This window comes from Puma concolor, chromosome C1 (assembly GCF_028749965.1).
Source record: "Puma concolor isolate L17-30 chromosome C1, mPumCon1.1.hap2, whole genome shotgun sequence".
NCBI lineage: Eukaryota > Metazoa > Chordata > Mammalia > Carnivora > Felidae > Puma > Puma concolor.
The window spans coordinates 11718971-11738889 of NC_141674.1; the positions used below are offsets into that span (position 1 = coordinate 11718971).

A 19919-nucleotide genomic window follows, 5' to 3' on the forward strand; every position below is an offset into this window, starting at 1 on the left:
CAAGTTCATTGGGTGAATCCACCACTTTAATGTCTGCAGAGAACCTTCCAGGGTGCAGGGAAGGGGGTAGGGGCACCAGGGAGCAGGTTCAGAGAGTGAAGGATGAACAGACCCTCCAGAGACAGAGATTCTCAAGAAGGGAGCTGAGGAACAGACACTTAGCTACCAGAGAGGCTGTCCCACCTCTGAGGGAGGGGGGCACGAACACAGAGGGGGGGGAAGGACTGAACCCCGGGGTCAGGGCAGGGGCCCCAGGTCCCACTCCGAGTGGGTTTCCTAGGCCCTTCTGCGTCTGCCTGGGGGCCCAGCTGCAGGGTCCTCTGGGCAGCTTGCCCTGGTGTCTGCTGAGAGTCCTTGAGCCCACTGATGACAGAAACCCTGCGGGGGGAAGGTGCCCACCTGAGCCAAGTAAAGAAGGGAGAAGGGGGATTATGGCTCCCACTGCTGGGGCAGGTCCACGGAGGCACAGAGTGGTCCACAAGGAGTGCTGACCCCCCCCCATCCCTTCTGCACCCACCCTCTGCCTGCCCTGAGGGGTCAAGAGTCGCCCAGCCCGGACCCCGACGTCCTGATATGCCCGGGCTGCCCCCCAGGCAAGGTCACAGTATGAGGAGGCTCTGAGCCATGTAGCCCCCAACTCAGTTGTAGAACACCTCGTCCTCCTCCTCCGAGAGGGAGATGCTGTCCACCGAGGGGAGGGAGCCCTGCAGGTGGGCCCCACCCTCAGGCCCCGGGCCCCTAGGCAGCCGCCTCCGATGCTGCTGTTCAGGGCTGGGGGGCTGGGGGTCGGCAGCTGTGATGGGGGGCTCATCGGGTGAGGGCCAGCCATCGGGGGAGAGGCCAGGGGAAGAGAAGGCCAGAAGACTGTCATCCTGGGAGGGGCCGCTCAGAAGACTGTCCTGAAGGTAGAGGTTCTCTAGGTCTGGAAAACCAACAGGAGGGGGAGGAGGCATGAGGAATGGAGTCCCGGACCCCCTCCTCACCCTCTCCTGGTGTGTGAGGGAAGGTGAAGGCCAGTGTTTTGTCACTGCTGAGCTGTGTGACCTTGGGCAAGTCACTGAACCTCTCTGGGCCCCTGTTTCTCCCTGGGGGTTCCAGGGGTGGTGGAAAGAGTGGAGGAGTTAAAAGCAGGCTGTGCTGCCTGGACTCGAATCTGAATCCCACACTCTGAAAATTGGGACAGTGTTCTTCCCCGGCCTCCGTTCCCTTCCCTCCCCTCGCTGTCAGAGGAAGGATTACATGAAGTAGCTGGTATGCAGGCTTCACCCAGGACCAAGCCCTGCTGAAGCAGTAACTGGGGGTGACCTGGGGTTCTAGAAGACTGGTTGGTTGTGCCAGGGATTAAGGTTCAGGTCCTGGCTCTGATGCCTCTAGCTGTGTAACCTAGGGCAAGTTTCCTGGTGCCTCGGTTTCCCTGAGACAATAACAGGACCTATTTCGTGGAGGTGTCGTGAGGATTAAGTGAGATAATACAATACGCACTTAACACAGTAATCACTTAATCCCCACGATGCATTGTTACTATTATTCTTCTCTCCTTTACCCTTAGAGCTCTCCTTGGGCAGTGAGCCGGGCAAGGATCCCCAGCCCCATTGGACAGATGCAGAAACCAAGGCTGAGGAGACGGGGGCGGGGGGTTGTCCGGGGTCACAGTGCATTTGGTGGCAGGGCAGGCACCCAGGCCCTGCTCTGCTCCGCCCGCCCCTCCCCAGCGACGGCCCAGGAGGTACCCTGTAGCTGGACGACGTCCTGAGGGCTGTTCTCGGGGTGAAGCTCCTCATTGTCCAGCGAGGACCAGGCGCTCAGTGTGGCCTCTGTGATGGCAAACTGTTCGGCGACCCCTGGGGGAGGGGGAGGACAGCGGGACTCAGCTCAGCAGGGACAGGGCAGAAGATGGGGGCAGGGCCTCGGGGCCAGGCCGCATTGGCACTCTGCAGTGAGCTGGCTGTCCATACAGGCCCCGGTGATCAGAGCGCCCACCTGATGCCCCGTCCACCCCCTGGCATTTTTTTTTGCCCTGCCTAGACACTGCCCAGGTGGTGACCCTCGGTCCCCTAAGGACCAGAGACCCTACGGTCCCGTCCCCATGCTCCCCCTCCCCCAACCTCTGACCTGCAGCAAAGCGGGCCTCCCGCAGCTCGTCTGGCAGGCAACAGTAATGCTCATCCTCAGCCGGGGATGGCTCCCAGCCTGACCGCTGGGCACGCCAGCCCTTCCACTCGATGAGGTGAGCCACGCGGCCACGCGCCATGGCCGTGGGCTTCGTGATGTGGTCCTTGATGCTCTGCACCACCCCTGGGGGCATGGAGGGCAGCTGGGTGACCGCTCTGACACAGAACCCAGCTCAGGGCCCTACCCCCGCTACCCCAGGCCCCCCAGTGCCTCAGGCCCACCCAATGACCTATGCCCTACAATCATTCATCGCTGTGTACTCACCCAGCGCCCCGCGTCCTCACAGCCTCATACCCACAAAGCCCTGTATCTATCTGTGCAAGTCCCCCTGCCCAGCCAATGCCCGTGCCCACTCTGTACCCCACAGGCCCCAAGCCCCAAGGCCCCCCACCTCACTTAGATGCTCCCCACTCATGTGGAGGTCCCATGCACTGCCCCCCCCCCCACCAGCATCCTGCTTTCAGGCAATATTCCCCTCCACTTGGTGCTTCCTCCCCAGACCTGCCACACCCCTCATTCCCTTTGACCAGGTTTAGACCCTTCTGCCCCAGAAGATCCACCCAAAGATCCACTCGAGATCCACCTGGTCCTCTCCCTTTATGCATTAATTAATAAGTGCTGAGAGAGCATCCCCTGTGCCAAGCCCAGTGTCAGCTCTGCTGAAGGGGAGACCTGAGTGGGGTGCCGTATACCAGGTAGGCTTCCTGGAAGAGGTGGACTGGGGTTTGAGCTTTATAGGTAGGTTGGAAGGTTTGTAGGTGCATTGGACAGAAGAAGGCAAGACTGGAGGCTATTTCAGAGATGAGATGAGAAGGAAGGCATGGAAGAATCTGGCATGATTCCAGGACTACCAGGGGTGAGACGTGGAGGCAACACTAAGACTGGAAGAGGTTGGAGAGCCCCTCGGGGGCTAGAGTAAGGACTCTGACATTTTCCTTCTAGCAATGGGGAGCCACAGCAGGGTAATGAGCAGGAGAGTGACAGGTTAGATCTGCTGTTTAGGAAGAGCATCCTAGTTAGGGAAGGGGCCAAGGGTGGAGATGAGGCTCTGTCAGATACCACTGAAGGGAAGCAAGAGACAGGACAGGGGCTGGGCAGTGTGGTGGGGGGGGTGTGGGTGGCCTGAGGGGTTCTCAGGAGGAGACTGGCTGGATGTGGAAGTTGACAGAAAGGGCTGTCAGGAATGATTCAGCATCTCTCTGAACCAAGGCTGAGCACACAGTCACTGGGGTCTCAGAGCCAAGACGCAAGGAACAGCAATATTTAAGCAAGACGGGGTATCCACCAAGGAAACCAGAGCCATAAGACTGAGAAAATGGGGAGGACGGAGGTGAGGAAGAAGGCGGAGACCCCCTCCCCAAGCTAGATGTGTGGGCAACCGGTGAAGGTCTTTGCAGGAGGTGGTTCGAGAGGCCCCCGCAGGGCCCCTGCAGAGGGAAGGGGTTTCAGGTGGCAAAGCATCCAGGCAAACGGAGGGAGGGCCGTGAGGGCCGTGAGGGATTTAAGGAGACGTGAGCCTGAGGTACGTGGGACAGACCCGTGAGCAAAGAGGCTGGCCCGCTGAGAACGGCCCGGAAGGTGTGCTCTGGGCCACCTGCGCGGCAGACCCCGTGCTGGCCTGTGCGCCCACTTCCCCACTGCCACTGCCTCCCGCCTGCAGCCCTCCCCAGAGCCTGCCCTTGGCTGAGAGGAGCGGCCTCACCCAGAGCCGCCCCGGAGGCTGGAGAGCCCTCCCAGGGGCAACAAGGGACCAACGGGGGGGCAGTAATATCCAAGCATCCGCCAGCACCGGAAGTGGTTCCGTCAGTGCTCCTGAGCTCCCCGGGGGTATCAGGCCGAGAACGGTTTCTCGTGCGGCCCCCTCTTTGCTGGACTCCCTCCCCTGGCCCTGCTGCCCTCACTCCTACACACTGCCCTCCAGAACTACCCCTCAATAAAGCACTCGCACAATCCTCGTCCGGGGCTCTGCTTCTAGGGAACCCGACCCAAGGGGGGGTGACGGGCAGACTGCATCTGCTGAAGAGATCTGAAGACTCGGGGCCAGCTCCTCAGGGCTTCGGGGAGACCCCAACAACTTAACCCGGCCGGGGGGTGGGGGGGTGGGGGGGTGGGTCAGGAGCACCAAGTCACCATCGCTGGCCGAACCCGGCCCGGAGCGTGGCATCCTTCCCCCTGCGGCCCAGCTCTGCCCTCCCCACGGCTAGTGTCCAGGGGTGGGGGACATGCTAACTCCAGGGCAGGAGAGGGCAGTCGGGGCCTACCCACAAGGGACGAGGTGGCTAGAGCTGCCACATTGTAGTTGCTGGAGCAGGACCTGGAATCAGACAGGTAGCCGTTGGTGGTCTGGAAGCACCTCTGCGGGGAAGAGAGGGGCCAGATGACATCCCCCCCGCACCTGCCAGAGGGCACCCCCCTCCCCACTTCCATCCCCACGAGGCATCCTCCCTGAGCGATTGTGCCCACCCCCACAGGGCCATCCCACCCCGCTGTTCTCGTCAGGGCCCCCCTCCCCCAGGGCCGGCAGGACTGGGCGTTCAGGCTGGGCACTGCACAGTGAGGGGCAACGGTGTCAGCCGCGGCTGGCTGGACCGGGGGGAAGGGCAAACGCACTGACCTGCCAAGGATCCCAACAGAAATCCATCTGTTTGTCCTAAAATGAGAGGAGAAAGAGGGTCAGGCAGGGCCTGGCACACAGTGCCAGCAGAAGGCACAGGTCCTGGAGCCCGGGGCGGTGGTGTCGGTCAGCCTTCTGGTATTCCGAGGTCGTGCCCTGGTTTCCCTTGCTGTGCGGGGAAAGACGGGGGGCGGGGGGCAGGCAATGGCGGCTCTGCCAGCAAGGCAGCGAGTGCAGGACATAGGTCCGACCGGGGTTCGAGTTTTGACTCTGTACTTTGCACCTGGGAGCGCTTAGCCGAATGCCTTAACATCCCAGAACGTCAGTTTCTTCCTCTGTAAAGGGGTGATACTACCATTTACCTCACGGGTTGTCGTGAGGCAAATGACATGATGCAAAGTGCCCAGCATGACACTTAGCATGTGTATACGCTAAAAATATATATATTATAATAATTATATCAACAGGTAGGTCCAAGCCACGACCTCTGGGGTGGGGGTGGAAATTATGCAGCACGATTTGAGACCCCCAGCAAGCTCTTCCTAATGCATCCGGACTAAGAATGCCACTCCTTGGGGGCGCTTGGCTGGCTCAGTCACCCAGCACCCAGCTCTTGATCTCAGGGTTGTGAGTTCGAGCCCCACGTTGGATGCAGAGATTACTTAAATAAACTTAAAGAAAAAGAAAAAGAAAAAAAAAAGAATGGCACTCTACCCTCCAGAGGGCAATGCAGGCTGCTAAGGGCTGGTGGGCTGGTGGTAGGGGGTGGGGGTGGGGGTGGGGGGACTTGTTATCTGCAAGACTGAGTTCATTTGGGTGGGAAAATCTCCAAGGCAGGACTCTCTTTTCTAAACAACCCAGGTCCAGGTCCTGGATGCCCAGGGTGACCCAGACCTTCATTCAACTGAGTACCAAACCTTGGGGGCTCTGATCCCACAGGAAGTAGCCAAGTGCGGCAGGAAGGGAAGATTGGAAAGGTTTCAGCTCCCCGTGGGGAGCTGTAGGGGACACTCTGGGAACCAGGGCATAGGTGGGGATGAAGGGTGACCAGTTACCTTGCCAGTGACATGGTCTGGAGCGACAGCAGGGGGATGGCTGCAGGGCAAGTCTGGGTTCAGAGGACCCGTGCCCTGGGGCATGGGGCAGTCCTTGTGGGCACTTGTGAACAGATCTGGAAATACAATGACAGGAGGAACTCAGAAAAACCGCACACTCTCCTCCTTATGGGGCCTGTTCAAGCCAGCCCCGAGAGATGGGCACGACGATATTATCATCCCTTGTCATCATGTAGGAAACAGAGACCCAAGGCCATGGCAGATGAGGAGACCGGCTAGATCTCCTCCCGCCTGATCCCCTCCATGAGAATTATCGCCCATCCGCCTGTTCCTCCGTTTCCCCTAATTCCAGCACCCACACTCCAGAATTTTTGATCTCATGGAGACTTCCAATCCATTTCCCCTCCTCTTTTCCACTAGCCTCTGGTGCCCTCACTCCCCTCCCGGCCCAGCCCTGGCCCAGCCTGCGAACTGAGCTCTCCTTCGCGGACGCCCTCAAGTCTCAACCGTGTTCAGTTCAGTCTCCCCTCTGCCTGCTCTGCGCCTGGACCTGCATGTCGCTGGAGAAAGTCACCGGCCTCGCACAAGACACCGTCTGGGGACCCTTCTACCTGTCTCCCATCACGGCTAAGTTTGCTTCCTGCCAGGCGGACTCCCTCGGGCGTCTTTCCTTCTCAAACCAGCAACCCTGGCACTCCCGACCCCACGCCCTGCTTCTGGCTCTTCCTCGTCCCTCACTGAGATCCAGAAGCCTTCGGCAGGCTCCATCCTGGCCCCATTTTTCTACCTCAAATCATTACCCCACCCGCATTTTGCCCACACCATCTGCTCTCCCTCCTATGACAGAGGAAGAACTATCCCTACCCCATCCGAGCCGAGCCCAGACCAGCCGTCCCAACCAGGGACTGGGACCTGGCCTTGCCCCCCACCCAGGACCTCTGCTCTCTGTCTGCTCTTGTGATCGTCCGGTCTGTCTGTCTCCCTCTTGGCCGCCGGTGTGGTGGTCCCGACCCCAGCTCCCCCCAGCTCCGTGTCCAATCCTCCAACCCCTTCCAGGCCATGCTTAGAGTTGTGTTCGACCCCCTGGACTCCCATTTTCTCCTCCACCCTTTTCTTTTAATTTTTTTTTAACGTTTATTTATTTTTGAGACAGAGAGACAGAGCATGAACAGGGGAGGGGCAGAGAGAGAGGGAGACACAGAATCGGAAACAGGCTCCAGGCTCCGAGCTGTCAGCACAGAGCTTGACCCGGGGCTCGAACTCACGGACCGTGAGATCACGACCTGAGCCCAAGTCGGCCGCTTAACCGACTGAGCCACCCAGGCGCCCCTCCTCCACCCTTTTCGGGTCGCCTCTCCGGAGAAAGCCCTTGACTACCTGGCCAAGCCCAGCGGTTCATTGGCTTCTCAGCCCCTCCCTCCCTCTCAAGCCACGCCCATCTCGGGCTTCCCTCCCACCTCCGTGGTCCCCCTTCCGCTCCCTCCCGGCCCCTCCTCATCTCCCTCCTCTCTCCCAGGGCATCTCATCGGAGAGCGAGCGGCTGCCGCCCACATTCACACCCACAGCCCTGACTCTGCTTGAGCCCCACACTGAATTTCCAACTCCCTTCACGGGTGCCCGGCAGGTGTCTCAAGGAAACTCGGGCCCATCTTCCTCCACTTCTCCAGTTTTAGAAAATGATGCAATGGTCCACCCAGCTGTACCAACCAAAAATCCAGTTTTCTCCGCGCTGCCTTCCCCCAACCCTCCCAACCAGCAAGTCCTACTGGCTCTCTCTCCAACCTCCCTTCCGGATTTACCCGTCTCCATCCCCACCACTGCTGCCCACGAGGGAGCATCACCCTCTCTCACCTGGACCACAAGAGGGCCACAGCCTCCTGCTTCCTCTCCTGGCACGCAGCCCACTCTCCACCCGGCCGCACAGGGATGCTACAGGTCTGACTGCACCTTTGCTGAAAACCTGCCGCTGGCTTCCTTCCATTGAACCTGACGGGAGAGCCAGCCCCTCACCCTGCGCGCCAGCCTGGTCCCTGTTTCTGCCACTCTGGCCTCCCTGCTGCTCCCCAAATGGCCCACTTGTTCTTTGTCCTTGCTATCCCCTCCACCTGGAACACCATCCCCAGATCTTCCTGAACCGTGTCACTCAGGTCTCGGCTCAAGGTCACCTCCTCAGGGGGCCCTCCCTGCCCCGGGGCCAAGCTTCCTTTACAGCAGCCGGCACTCTTTGACGTTCTTGTGTTTTGAAGTGTCCGATCCCTCTGGGAATGCGAGACCATGAGAGCAGAGACCATAGCAAAGACCAGAGAACGGGGCCTGGCACCCAGAGGGTGTTCTGTCGACACTGTGGAATGACCTCCGCCTGTATTATAGCAGTTAGCACAGGCTGTCTGCTAAAAGCATGTGTGGGAGGGCAGGGACCAGTCCCATCGTGATGCATTCTCAGGGCCTACCACATAGTAGGCTTGCAGAAGTTGCTGAAGGGATGACAGGCTGAACTGAAGAAGCGGGGTTTGCTGGACTGAATTCTTGGGCTGAACTGAAGAGGACTCCACCTCCAGAGGGTAACTGGAAACACCCTTACATTCACTTGAGTAAGCATTTCTTTCTGATGCATTCCAAAGCATTAGCTGAGCACCTGCTACGTGCCAGGCTCTGTTACGGGCACTAGGAACACTGACAAACAATGACAAGCAAGACGGAGATGGTTTCTGCCCTCACGGAGCTGACATTCTAGTTGGTTCATTCATTCATTCATTCATTTATGCATCCATTCATTTCTTCTCCCACTAAGCATCCATTTAATACATGTCTGTACCATCCAAGCACCTGGGCACAGAGGCGGGATTAAGACTTCATCCCTGCCCTCTGGGAGCTCCCAGTTGCATGGAAACCAGTCCCAAAGCCCCTCATTCAAACACAAGGCTGATGGGGGGGGGCAGGAGCACCCACGAGTGCTCCCGTTCTTCACCCCCTCTCCTGGTGTGATGGGACGGACTCCTCACGTGGATGGGGGAGCTAGCCAGGAGGGGGTGCCAGGAGGAAGGTGTTGTGGGCAGAGGGAGGGGTGTGCAGCTTGCACAAAACCGTGGAGTCTGGGAGACTGGAGGAGCAGGGGTGTGTGGGCCGTGGCAGGGAGGGGGATCTCTGCAGGACGCTGGTCCCAGCCTGCAGCGTCCCTGTGCTGGACGCTAGCTCCCACCACCCTCCTCTGGCTTAGGTAGCCCAGGCAGAGTCTGCAAGAGCAGATGGCATGGAAGCAAGCAGGGCTTCCTGGAGGAAGCGGAGGTGGAAGGTATCAGGTGCTCCCAGAGGCAGGGCTGGGCCGTGGGCTGAAGTGTGACTAGGGGGCTTTCGGAGGTGTTGGCAGGGAGGGGAGGATGGGGAGCCGGAGGACGGCATGAGTGCTCCACTGGTCTCACTTGCGCCTTTGGATCGCTTTCTCCTCCTGTTTTTGCGCATTCACAGCCCCTGCCCCATGGGCTTGGCTCCCAACTGGCAGCAACCATGTCTCCTTCGGGTGAGCCACTCTCTGGCAACCGGAGGCGAGTTTATGACCCTTTGTTTGGGGTTGAAAAGCTCAGAGTCCCCCCCGCGGGATGGGGCTGCAGCCACCCTCGCAGGGCGACAGAGCCTTTGCGGCCCCTCTCCTCCACCTTGCTCTCTCCATTCCTTCACTGGTTTCCTCTGGAAGATCTCCTTCATACACCAGCTGCACCCAAATCCTCATTCCAGGGTCTGCTCCCGAGGAGCTGGTCCAGAGACAACTGGGTGACACTCTGGTGCCAGATCGCCCCGTTCAAATCCCAACTCTGCCCTTTACTATCTGTGGGACCTTGACTTTGCCTCTTGGAGCCTCCATTTCTTCATCTGTAGAATGGACAGTTGACTGTTCTTGTTCTCTAGGTATTGCCTACCAGGATCCAAAGCAGAACAGAGACGTACCGGGTACCCCACTTGGAAGAAAGCCACTGTCAAGGGCAGGGGAAGCAAACACCCTCTTCAAGGTGGTTGAAACAGGCTGTTCTACCCCAGCCATCCACCACCCTTCTGACGCTGCTGACTTCACAAGTGAAGTGAGGGGGCTCTCAGAAATCTGGGATGCCTGCACAAGAGAGGCCAGCATCCTTACCCACCCGCCCCACCCCTGGCTGGGTGTCTGCACAGCTGGGGAGAGACAGCTGGGCCGGGAAGAGGAGTGGAACGGCCTGCCTTACGAGTCTCTCAAGGGTCAACAGGACACTGAGGAAGGGGCCGTGTTTGACTTCTGCTGGTGCCCCCTAAGAGGGCTGCATGAAGGACAAGGGGACCCCAGGCCTCAGAGGCTGGAAGGTGGGCAACTTTAGGGGTCAAGGGAGTTGGGCTGAGAATGGAAGAGGTCAAACCAGGTCAGATCTCCCTGCAGTGGGCAGGCCCCCCAGATGGCCCCTGGCAGAACTCACACATGCTAATCTGGGACCTGTGGTCCCCCTGCCACCTCAACGTCCACCTCTCTCCCTCTTGCACTCCAGCCACACTGATGGCTCAGACACGCCCAGCACATTCCTGCCTCAGGGTCTTTGCACTGGCTGCTCAGTTCCTCCAGCTGGAACTCTCTCCTCCCACATAGCCGCAGGTTCACTCCCACGCTGCATTCGGGTCTCTGCTCAAATGTTAGAACCTCAGCGAGGTCTGCAGCCATTTTGTTTAATGACACCTGTCCTTTCCTACCCCGTGATCTTATGGTGCCCATCACCACACAGTATATGTCCCTTTCCTTATTCACAGTCTTTCAGTAGACCATCAGCTGTCTGCAGGCTGGTCCTCGTCAGCTTTATTCACCACCACAGCCCCAGCACCTGCCACAGGGCCTGCACATTGCTCACTAAACTTTGCCTCAACAGGGGTGCCTGGGTGGCTCAGCTGATTAAGCGTCCAACTCTTGATTTCAGCTCAGGTCATGATCTGATGGTTTGCGAGTTCAAGCCCCACATCAGGCTCTGCGCTGACAGTGCAGAGCCTGCTTGGGATTCTCTGTCTCCCTCTCTCCCTGCCCCTCTCTCTCTCTCTCTCTCTCTCGAAATAAACATTAAAAACAATTTTTTTTTTGGCCTCAACAGTGAGCCGGTTTGAGCCAACAGAGATCACTAGAACTCCAGATGGATAAAAATATCTTGGCCACTCTTCTACAAGTTCCTCATGCCAGACCCCAACATGTCAGAGGGCAATGGGACCCAGAGAGAGGAGGGAGGCCCACAGAGGGAAAAGCAGGCTGTGGCCCTCAGGTGCGGCCAGTCCTGACTGGACGGCCAAAGGGAACACCAAATAGGGTGTGAGGTGAAAGTCTCCATCCACCCTGGACGGGACTCAGGATCCCCTGAGACTGGCCCAGAGGCGGTTGCAGGCGGGCAGCTGAGGGAGGTCTGAATGAGCCTGTCTGAAGCAGGACTGGAGAAAAAGAAGGCAGAGTCAGGACTGACATTCCCACGCCCTGAACTCAGAGCTCAATCACCCAGGAGCCAAGAGGAGTGTGGGCCGAGCCGTGTGCTTGCACACGGGAACATTCCACGCATCCTGCTCTTTATCCCGAGTCCCGGCTGCATGTCCCTGAGCTGGGACTGCCCCTCTCTGGGTTTCAGAGTCTCCATGTGTACAAAGACCGTGTTCCAGGTCCCTCCAAGGTGGCGTTCAAGCAGGGGCACATCCTTCAGTGGGTCATGCAAGCCGCTTACTAGGTCATATTTTTAAAGAATAAAATAAAATAGGGGCACCTGGTGGCTCAGTCAGTTAAGCATCCGACTTCAGCTCAGGTCATGACCTCACAGTTCATGGGTTCGAGCCCCACATCGGGCTCTGTGCTGACAGCTGGGAGCCTGGAGCCTGCTTCGGATTCTGTGTCTCCCTCTCTCTCTCTCTCTCTGCCCCGCCTCTGCTTGTGTGTGCACCTGCTCTCTCTCTCTCAAAAAGTAAACAAACATTTAAAAATTAAAAAATAGAATAAAATACGGATGCCTGGGTGGCTTAGGCAGTTAAGCATCGAACTCTTGACTTCAGCTCAGGTCATGATCTCATGGTTTGTGAGATCGAGCCCCGCGTCTCACTCAGCACTGACAGCATGGAGCCTGCTTAGGATTCTCTCTCTCTCCCTCTCTGTCTGCCCCTCCCCTGCTCACACACATTCCCCACCCCCCCAAAAAATAAACTTAAAAAAAAGAGTCTGTTAAAAAAGTGATAAAATAAAACAGAAAATACCAGAACCTACAGAGGAGTCAGGTTGAGTATTGTTTCATGAAACTTCAGTTTATTATTATTTTTTTAACACTTATTTATTTTTGAAGGAGAGTGAGACAGAGTGTGAGCAGGGGAGGGGCAGAGAGAGAGGGAGACACAGAATCTGAAGCAGGCTCCAGGCTCTGAGCTGTCAGCACAGAGCCCGATGTGGGGCTCGAACTCACAAACCGCGATATCATGACCTGAGCTGAAGTCGGACGCTTAACCAAGTCACCTAGGCGCCCCATGAAACTTTAAATTGCACAGACACGCATGTGCTCACACAAGTGTGCCTACGCACCTGTGGTAAGAATTTTCTATGTGTGTGCTAGATCGTGATGCAAAATATATTTATTGCTACGGGTTCCAGTCAAAAACGTCTGAGAGTGGCCATTCCTAAGATTCCAGAGTGCATAAGCAGGGGCCTGCCGGGGTGCAGGCAGAGTTGTGCTGGCTGCAGGCTGTCCCGGGGAACTTTGAGAGGTGCCGGAATATTTCTAGGGGTCCCTGGTCGTCCCTGAAGCTGTTTTAAAACTGTGTGGTCTGCAGACTGGAGAGTAAGGGGAGCTGAGCACTGCGGAAGCTGCTAGGCCGTGTCAAAGGCCTGGAGCAGACATGGCTTGAGCAAGGTCATTGGTCAAGGTGGACTTGGAGGGCTGCTGGCTCTCAGCCCCTCTCCGGCTCTCCTGCCCCCTGCCTCAGTTGGCGTCTGGGAGCCTCCTCCAAAGCTGCCTTCTCCCCCTGAGGACTTTGGCCCCGTGATGTCACAGGCTGGTTGCCATGGAGACGTCAGGTAATGGAGCAGCCCAGGGTGAAGTCACAGGCTGCTCTTCGCCCAGCTGGGACCGGCAGCCTCGTCACCACCAGCAACTGGAAAAACACAGTGTTTCATGTGGGGTGGGGGCTGGGGACAGCCTGGGGGGACCCCTGGCCACCGCTCCTGTGGGCGTCTCCTTCTCCGAGGCAGTGGTGGGGTCCTCCTTCCTCTCCTGGTCCACACCCTACTCCTTTGACCTCAAGGCCTGAGGCCCCTTTGGAGACCTGCCCCCTCCCCCACCTCCCCTGGCCACAGCAGTGACAAGCCTCTGGTTGCCCTAGCAACTTGGAAGGGGCCATCTTGATCCTGCAAGGAGAGGGGTGTCATCCAGACGTGTCCTCTGTCCCTGTGCCTTCAGCCAGAGCTCTCTCCTGCCTACCAGGGATGCTTCCTGCCTTCTCACACCAGCTCCTCAATCTTCTGCAGACAGTTCCTCCTGATGTCTAACCTAAGCCCCTCTTGCTGCAAAGCTCCCACCCTGGTTTTCTCTGCTCGCTCCTTGGGTGAGTCTGCAGCTCAGCTCCCTCTCACACGTGCCTCGGAGCCATCTAGCCCCTTTACTGTTCTTTGGTGCTCCCGTCCCAGCCCATTAGTCATTGTGGCTGCCATCTGCCCCTGGAGTGTCTCCCAGGGCTCTGCACCCCAGGAGGGCAGGGAGGGCCCAAGGTAACCCCGTTCTTTCCCAGCAGCCCAGAGAGGGTAAACTTCCTCTTGAAAGCACACAGGAGGGGCGCCTGGGTGGGTCAGTCTGTTAAGGGCCCAACTTGGTTTCGGCTCAGGTCATGATCTCACGGTTCGTGGGTTCGAGCCCCGCATCGGGCTCTGCACTGACAGCATGGAGCCTGCTTGGGATTCTGTCTCCCTCTCTGTCTGCCCCAGCCCCATTTGCTCTCTCTCTCAAAATAAATAAAAATAAACTTAAAAAGCAAGCAAGCAAGCAAGCACATAGTAATTGATACGCAGCCGGGGTGCAAAGGTCCTCACCATGCCCCGCCCCCCCCATAGCCGCCAAGCTTGGGCTCTAAGCTTCTCAGGACCTCTGTGGCTGAGCGCACAGTGCAGTCCTCCAGCCAGGGGCTCCCCGGGTGCGTGCTGCTGGCCGGCTGAGGCCCAGGCCCTGTCTGAGTCTCTGAGGAGAACACTTTTACAGTCCCTGCCCCGGGTCCAATCCCAGATGCGTCACAGCCCCTGTGAGCTGTGGGCTCTCACCTGTGAGACGAGAGTCCCCACATCCTCAGGAAAGGGTTGCCGAGGATGAAGCACCCGTCACATCAAACACTCCGGAAACGGTGGCTGCTCTGTCCCTCTCCCCTCTCAGACCTGAGATCCTCTTTCTGGAGCGGGTGGACAGATCGCGGTCACCACCGGTGACCTCTGGCCCCGCCCCTAGGGCTGGAGCTTACCGTGGGGACTGTGCAGAGGGAGGCCACTGGGAGTGAGCCCTTGGCCTCTCTACCTGGTGAGTCACTGCCATGACAGCAGGCTGTCGCTCTGAGCTTGGCAGAGGCCTGGCCTCGAGTGGACAAAGTGCCCTTCTGCTCCCCAGGACGTTTGTTTATAGGTCACCAGGACCACAGCGGTAACTTCATCAGTGAGTTGATGCAGAGCAAGGGGGTCCGTTTCCATCCCCCAACCGAGGATGGGAGGGAGACAACGGGCCCTTCTCTAGGACTGCCTGTCTTTGGGGAGAAACCCAGTGGGCCAAGTTGCACTGGGGTGGGCGGGGGGGGGGGGGGGCGGACCTCCCACACACCTCAACTCCTTTCCATTTCCTTAGCCATCCTGTGGCTCAGTCTCTTTTGTTTTTAATTTTTTTTTCAACGTTTTTTATTTATTTTTGGGACAGAGAGAGACAGAGCATGAACGGGGGAGGGGCAGAGAGAGAGGGAGACACAGAATCGGAAACAGGCTCCAGGCTCCGAGCCATCAGCCCAGAGCCCGACGCGGGGCTCGAACTCACGGACCGTGAGATCGTGACCTGGCTGAAGTCGGACGCTTAACCGACTGCGCCACCCAGGCACTCCTGGCTCAGTCTCTTTGATGAGCTATCCTAGAGCTCATCTTGTGCTAGCCTCACCTCCTCCAGGCAGCCTGCCTAGATTGGCCTCGGCTGTATTAGCCCTAATGAGCAAAGTCTGGCCTGCAGTGATTTGCTGCCATTATTTATTGAACACCTACTATTTTTCAGGGCCTAGCCTTGACCGTCCTAGGCCTTTTCATCCATTATCTCTTGTTTAACCCTCACTAAAATCCTGCAAAGTAGATACTATTATGCCCACTTTACAGACAGGGAAACTGAGGCTCAGGGAAGTTAAATCACTTCTGCAAAGTCACCAGCTAATAAGAACAGAGATGGGGGTTCAAACCTAAATCAGTCTGAAATTCCAGAGACTGTGCTCAAACCACTAACCAGTGGTGATCTCCTCAAGCAGTTTTTCTGCATGTGTGTGTGTGTGTATGTGTGTGTGTCCATGCCCTGCCTCCCCACCTAGACTACTCCACGGGCAAGGTTGTGTTTCTTTCCTCAGACAGTGAGCTCCTAACAAGGCCCGATCTACTCCTTCCTCAGTCTCCCCCAGTGCCCTTGTCGGACTGCTCACTGGCTCTGCAAGGGCCGGGGTGAGAAAGAGCTGAGGGGCTGGGACGGGGGCGTGGTCAGTGGGCCCTGGGCACTGTGGGTGGCTCTGGCCGGCCCCTTCAGAGCTGGAGCCTTCTCCCAGACATCATAGATGTCTGACCTTCCAGAAGAAAGGCTTCAGTCTCCAACTTCTGCCCTCACCCCAGGGCCCAGGGCACTGAGAGCCCCAGGGTGAGGCCAGGAGGCTGATGGGCTGGTTGGAGGATACGGCTGGGGCAGGAGGGGCAGGCGGAGGGGTGCCAGGGGCATGGGGCGGCCCTGAGAGAACCTGCAGCCGGGAGAGAGGGAGGTAGATATTAACTCCCCCTGCTCCATACACTTTGTCACCAGTGGTGGCAGCAAAGCCCCAACCACGTGAGTTATTCCAGAGAGTTGTTTTTTTTTAAGCACTGGCCATGCACTGGGTACCTCTCTCACGTAGGGCACATCAGAAAGCAAAGGGCAAGGGGTCCCTCCTCAGGCGCTGGGCTACCACGGACCTGGATTCAAATCCTGCCTCTCAGTGTCCTGGCTGTGTGACCTCAGGTAAGACTCTTCCTGTCTCTGAGCCCCGTGTCTCCCCTCCCAGGGTTGAATGAGGACAAACTAGGTCAGAGGAGTAAAGGCTCAGCCGGGGTGAGGCTAAGCCCTTGATAAATGGTAGCTTAGTAGATGATGAATACAAAGTAGCTCCTGGAAATAGCATTTGTTGCCTTACTCTGGTCCCCATGACTTTCCCCAAGTCCTCAGTACCTCAAATGCCTGCCACAGGGCAGTCGTGAGGGCAGGACGGGGCTGGAAGCCTCCGAGGCCTCCCCTTTCCCAGACAAGAGGGTCTCTTTGTTATCTCGGTGATAACAAAACATTTCAAGTGAAACAAATAGTAACACTTATGAGTGCTTACTTCCGGCCAGGCACGGGTCTGAGTGCTCTACAGGAATTAAGTCATTTGATCCCTGCCCAGCAACCCTAGGACATCAATACTGGTATTAGTCCCATTTTAGAGATGAGAGCACTGAGACACACATCCAAGGTTAAGTAACTTGCTGAGGTCACAGAGCTAGTGAATGGTGTGGATGGGCACCTAGGCTGGCCAGCTCCAGAGTCTGCACTCCTGACCTCTCAGGCCTGGCACAGAGAAGGGACGTGCTGCCCCATGCTGCTATGGGGAGGCTCTGCCAGGTGTGGCCTGTACCCGGGGCTCGGGTTTGGCTAGGGCGGCCCCACCTGGGTGCAGGCTCTGGGCTGAGTATGGGCATAGCATGAGGCTCGCGATCCCTGGCCTGGCTTCAGGGCTACGTAGCAGGCACAGCGAAGTGCTCGGAGACAGTGGTTGTTATTGGCACTGGGTGTTCCGAGAACAACACTCGGAAGCTCATGGAAGCCTGTAGCTGGAGAGGAGCAGGCCAGGCCCCCCGGGCTACGGGTTGGGGGTGTGGTGCAGGAGGCGAAGGGCACAGGGTCAGCTATTTTCAGGTCACTCAACTCCCGCTCTGAGCAGTTTCCCCATTTGTAAAATGGGTTCTGCGATAGTACCTACCCCAAATTAGCTACTTGTGCCTAAAATGCTCCAACCAATACCTGGTAAGCTGTAAGCACTCTGACAGTGACAATTAGAGGCTGGGTGGCCTCCACTTAGTGCTTCGGTCCCTGGGACCACAGCTGTCCTCTGCTCAAGTGGTCTCGGACCTTCATCCAACTGGCCCCATGCATGTTGGGGCTGTAAGCCCCAGGAAGCAGACAAGGTTAGAACACACAACTGATCTGGCGGGGGCACTGGGGAGCCCAAGCCGCAGAAGGAAGGGTGCCTGTGTGACCTCAGACAGGCACGGCAGAGGGTGCCAGCCCCTGGTTGGGGGGTCAGAGGACCTTGGCAGGAATCTCTTCCTCTCTGGCCCCTGTGCTGTGTTCAGTGGGTCTGCAGCCTTCCAGCTCACAGACAGGTCCACTCGGGTCCCTGGCGCGGGATGGCCAATTGATGCGGAAGGGACACAGTCACCAAGGAAACACTAGATCCCAGCTGCCCCACACCCAGAGCCTGCCCAGAGCCTTCTGGTTTCTGGAAACACACTGAGAGGTTGTCAGTCCTCAAGGATCTTAAATACTCTCCCGGAACCCTTGAAGCTACCTTCCCCTCTGGCCAGCTTTAGGCCTCACAAGGGCAGACGCTGTACCGGACCCATCTCCGCTAGACGCCCACCCAGCACGCACACAGTAGGTGTTGCGCTGACATCAGCGTAATGAATGAATAAGTTTGTGAACCTCACACAACCTCACTCCCACCCACGATCCCAGCCCTGACACCCTCCTGAGACACCCCAAGCTACTAGCCTGAATGTCCCACTTGGACTGATGAGCTCCTTAGAGGCCAGAGGATGGGGGAGGGGTGCTGCGCTCCTTCCTCAGCACCCCCCCCCCAGGACAAGACCCCCTCCAGGGCCTGTGCGGCCCCTCCCCAGTGCCTGTTCATCCCTCAACCCCTGAAAGTAAGCTATTGGCTGTGTGGTTGGGGTCAGTGGGTTTGGCCTCAGTCTGCAGAGCTGGGGCCAAGGCCTCAGTCACTTCCACCCCCCTAGCCCCCCCTCCCCCATCTCCAGCCCCCCTGCTCTGTGCAGGACTCCACCGCCACCCCCTCCGGGCAGTTCACTCCCACTCCTGGGGTACTACCTTGGGAAGTGCAGGAGAGCAGAGGGGGCCAGGGCCGAAAGCTCAGAGGCAGAAAGAAAGGCCCAGGGGTTCCTGGGAACATCAGCTGTCTCTGTCCCTTCCAGTCCCCTGACCACGAATGGGGGTGGGGACCAGGCGTTAGGGATGAGGGTGGGGGGAGGGATACCTTCTTTATAACCTGTGCATGTCCATTAACCCATTGCTGTCCGTGGGGTTCCGGGACCCTGAAGACAGGGGCCTGGGGTGAGGGGACAGAAGTGCCCGCGTCGGGCAAGGAAGGCCTGTGCCTTGGGGGAGTGTGGGAAGGAGAGTCGGCCTGCTCCCCTGGTGTCCCCACCGCCTCTCCAGAGAAGCCAGGAGCAACCAGGAGCCTCCCTCCCCTCAGAGCACACGGCAGGGGGTGTGTGGCTGCCGGCTTGGAAGCGACCCCGCTCCGAGCCACCTGCCTGGGTGTGGTTCCAAGCCGGGCTGGGGATGCGCTGCCCCCCCTCCCCCGTCCTCCCGGGGCACCGCGTCCCCTGGGGCTCGGTGGGGTGGCGTGGGGTGGTACCGGTCGCGAAGGCCGGGTCGCCCCCCACCCCCGCTCCCACCCCCCAGGTTCCCGGGGGCCGGCGAGCGGACGTGCGAGCGTCCTCGGCTGGGGGCCCCGGGCCCCCGACCCCCCACCCGGGCCGGCAGCCCCCTCACCTCGCGACACGCAGGAGCCCATCACGGGGCCGCGGGGCCGGGCCGCTGCGCCTCGGGTGCGTCGGGCCGCCGGGCGCTCATCTCTCCGCGGGCCCGGGGCTCACGCGCGGCGCCGGCGCAGCGGGCGGGAAGGGGCTGGGGCTCCGCTCGGCTCCCCGTCGCTCCCGCCGGGTCGTGCCCGCCGCCGCCTCCCGCGCCGCGCCCGCTCCTGCCAGCCGCGGGCAGCACGGCGGGCGGGGGGACCCGGGGGACCGCGCGCCCCGAGCCCGCGAGCGCAGAGCCGCGCGCAGGGCGCCCCGCCCCTTCCCCAGCGCCCGGCGCCGCCCGCCGCGCGCACCTGTGGCCGCAGCCCCGGCTGGGGGGCGGGGTCGGCGGGGCGGGGTCGGCGGGACGGGGGCGGGGCGGGGCGGGTTGGGGGTGCCCGGCGCGGGTGTGGCGGCGGGGGTGCGGGGCGACCCGGGCCGGAGGGAGGGAGGGAGCCACGGCGAGCGGCGGGGAGCCGGGGAGAGGGGATGGAACCTCTGACCCTCACCCGTCGCCACCTGGTGACGGGGGCTGAAGGTCAGGGAAGGGGACCGGCAGCGGGGACGCGGAGATTCCAGGATTTGGGGCACAAAGCACACACCTTAACTTAATCGGGACCAGACGCCTGGCGCAGCGCAGTAACACCAGTTCCACTCCGCCCATTGAACAGGGGAAGAAACTGAGGCTCACCGAAGGCTTGCCTGAGGTCCCTTAGGCTGTGAGGCGACTTTGAGGGTCAGCTCCTCCTCCGGGCCCACTGGCCGCACAGAGGCTGGGCGGGGCTTCTTCTCAGCCCTGGGTCCCTTCTCATGGGGCAACCGCGGCTCGCTCACGCGTGTCCCACGCATCCGTACCCACTCATGGACACGAGCTCGCATACACTAGCACACACATGCAGCCATCTGCGTTTGCACACGTCTTACACCCTCACACACCCAGCTCCTGAGCGAACCTTCCCTTGCACAAGCACTGCAGTGCCTGAAGCACTGACTTGCACTCGTATCTCACCCCATCTTCACA

At 59.2% G+C, this 19919-nt stretch overlaps 1 protein-coding gene across 2 annotated transcripts; it reads right to left on the reverse strand.

The window, feature by feature from the left end:
• Positions 1 to 8: 8 nt before the first annotated feature.
• Positions 9 to 19620, reverse strand: FAM131C (family with sequence similarity 131 member C). 2 transcript variants are annotated; one of them, XM_086715783.1, is made up of 7 exons: positions 19501 to 19620; positions 5842 to 5957; positions 4787 to 4822; positions 4434 to 4527; positions 2113 to 2295; positions 1731 to 1841; positions 9 to 922 (listed from the first exon to the last, which is right to left on the reverse strand). In XM_086715783.1, exons 2-7 carry the CDS (start codon positions 5923 to 5925, stop codon positions 639 to 641), a joined length of 792 nt encoding a protein of 263 aa, XP_086571909.1. In that variant the 5' UTR covers positions 5926 to 5957; positions 19501 to 19620; the 3' UTR covers positions 9 to 638. The 2 variants fall into 2 exon arrangements, with proteins under 2 accessions (XP_086571909.1, XP_086571908.1); XM_086715782.1 differs by lacking the exon at positions 19501 to 19620 and adding an exon at positions 18876 to 19144.
• Positions 19621 to 19919: the final 299 nt, after the last annotated feature.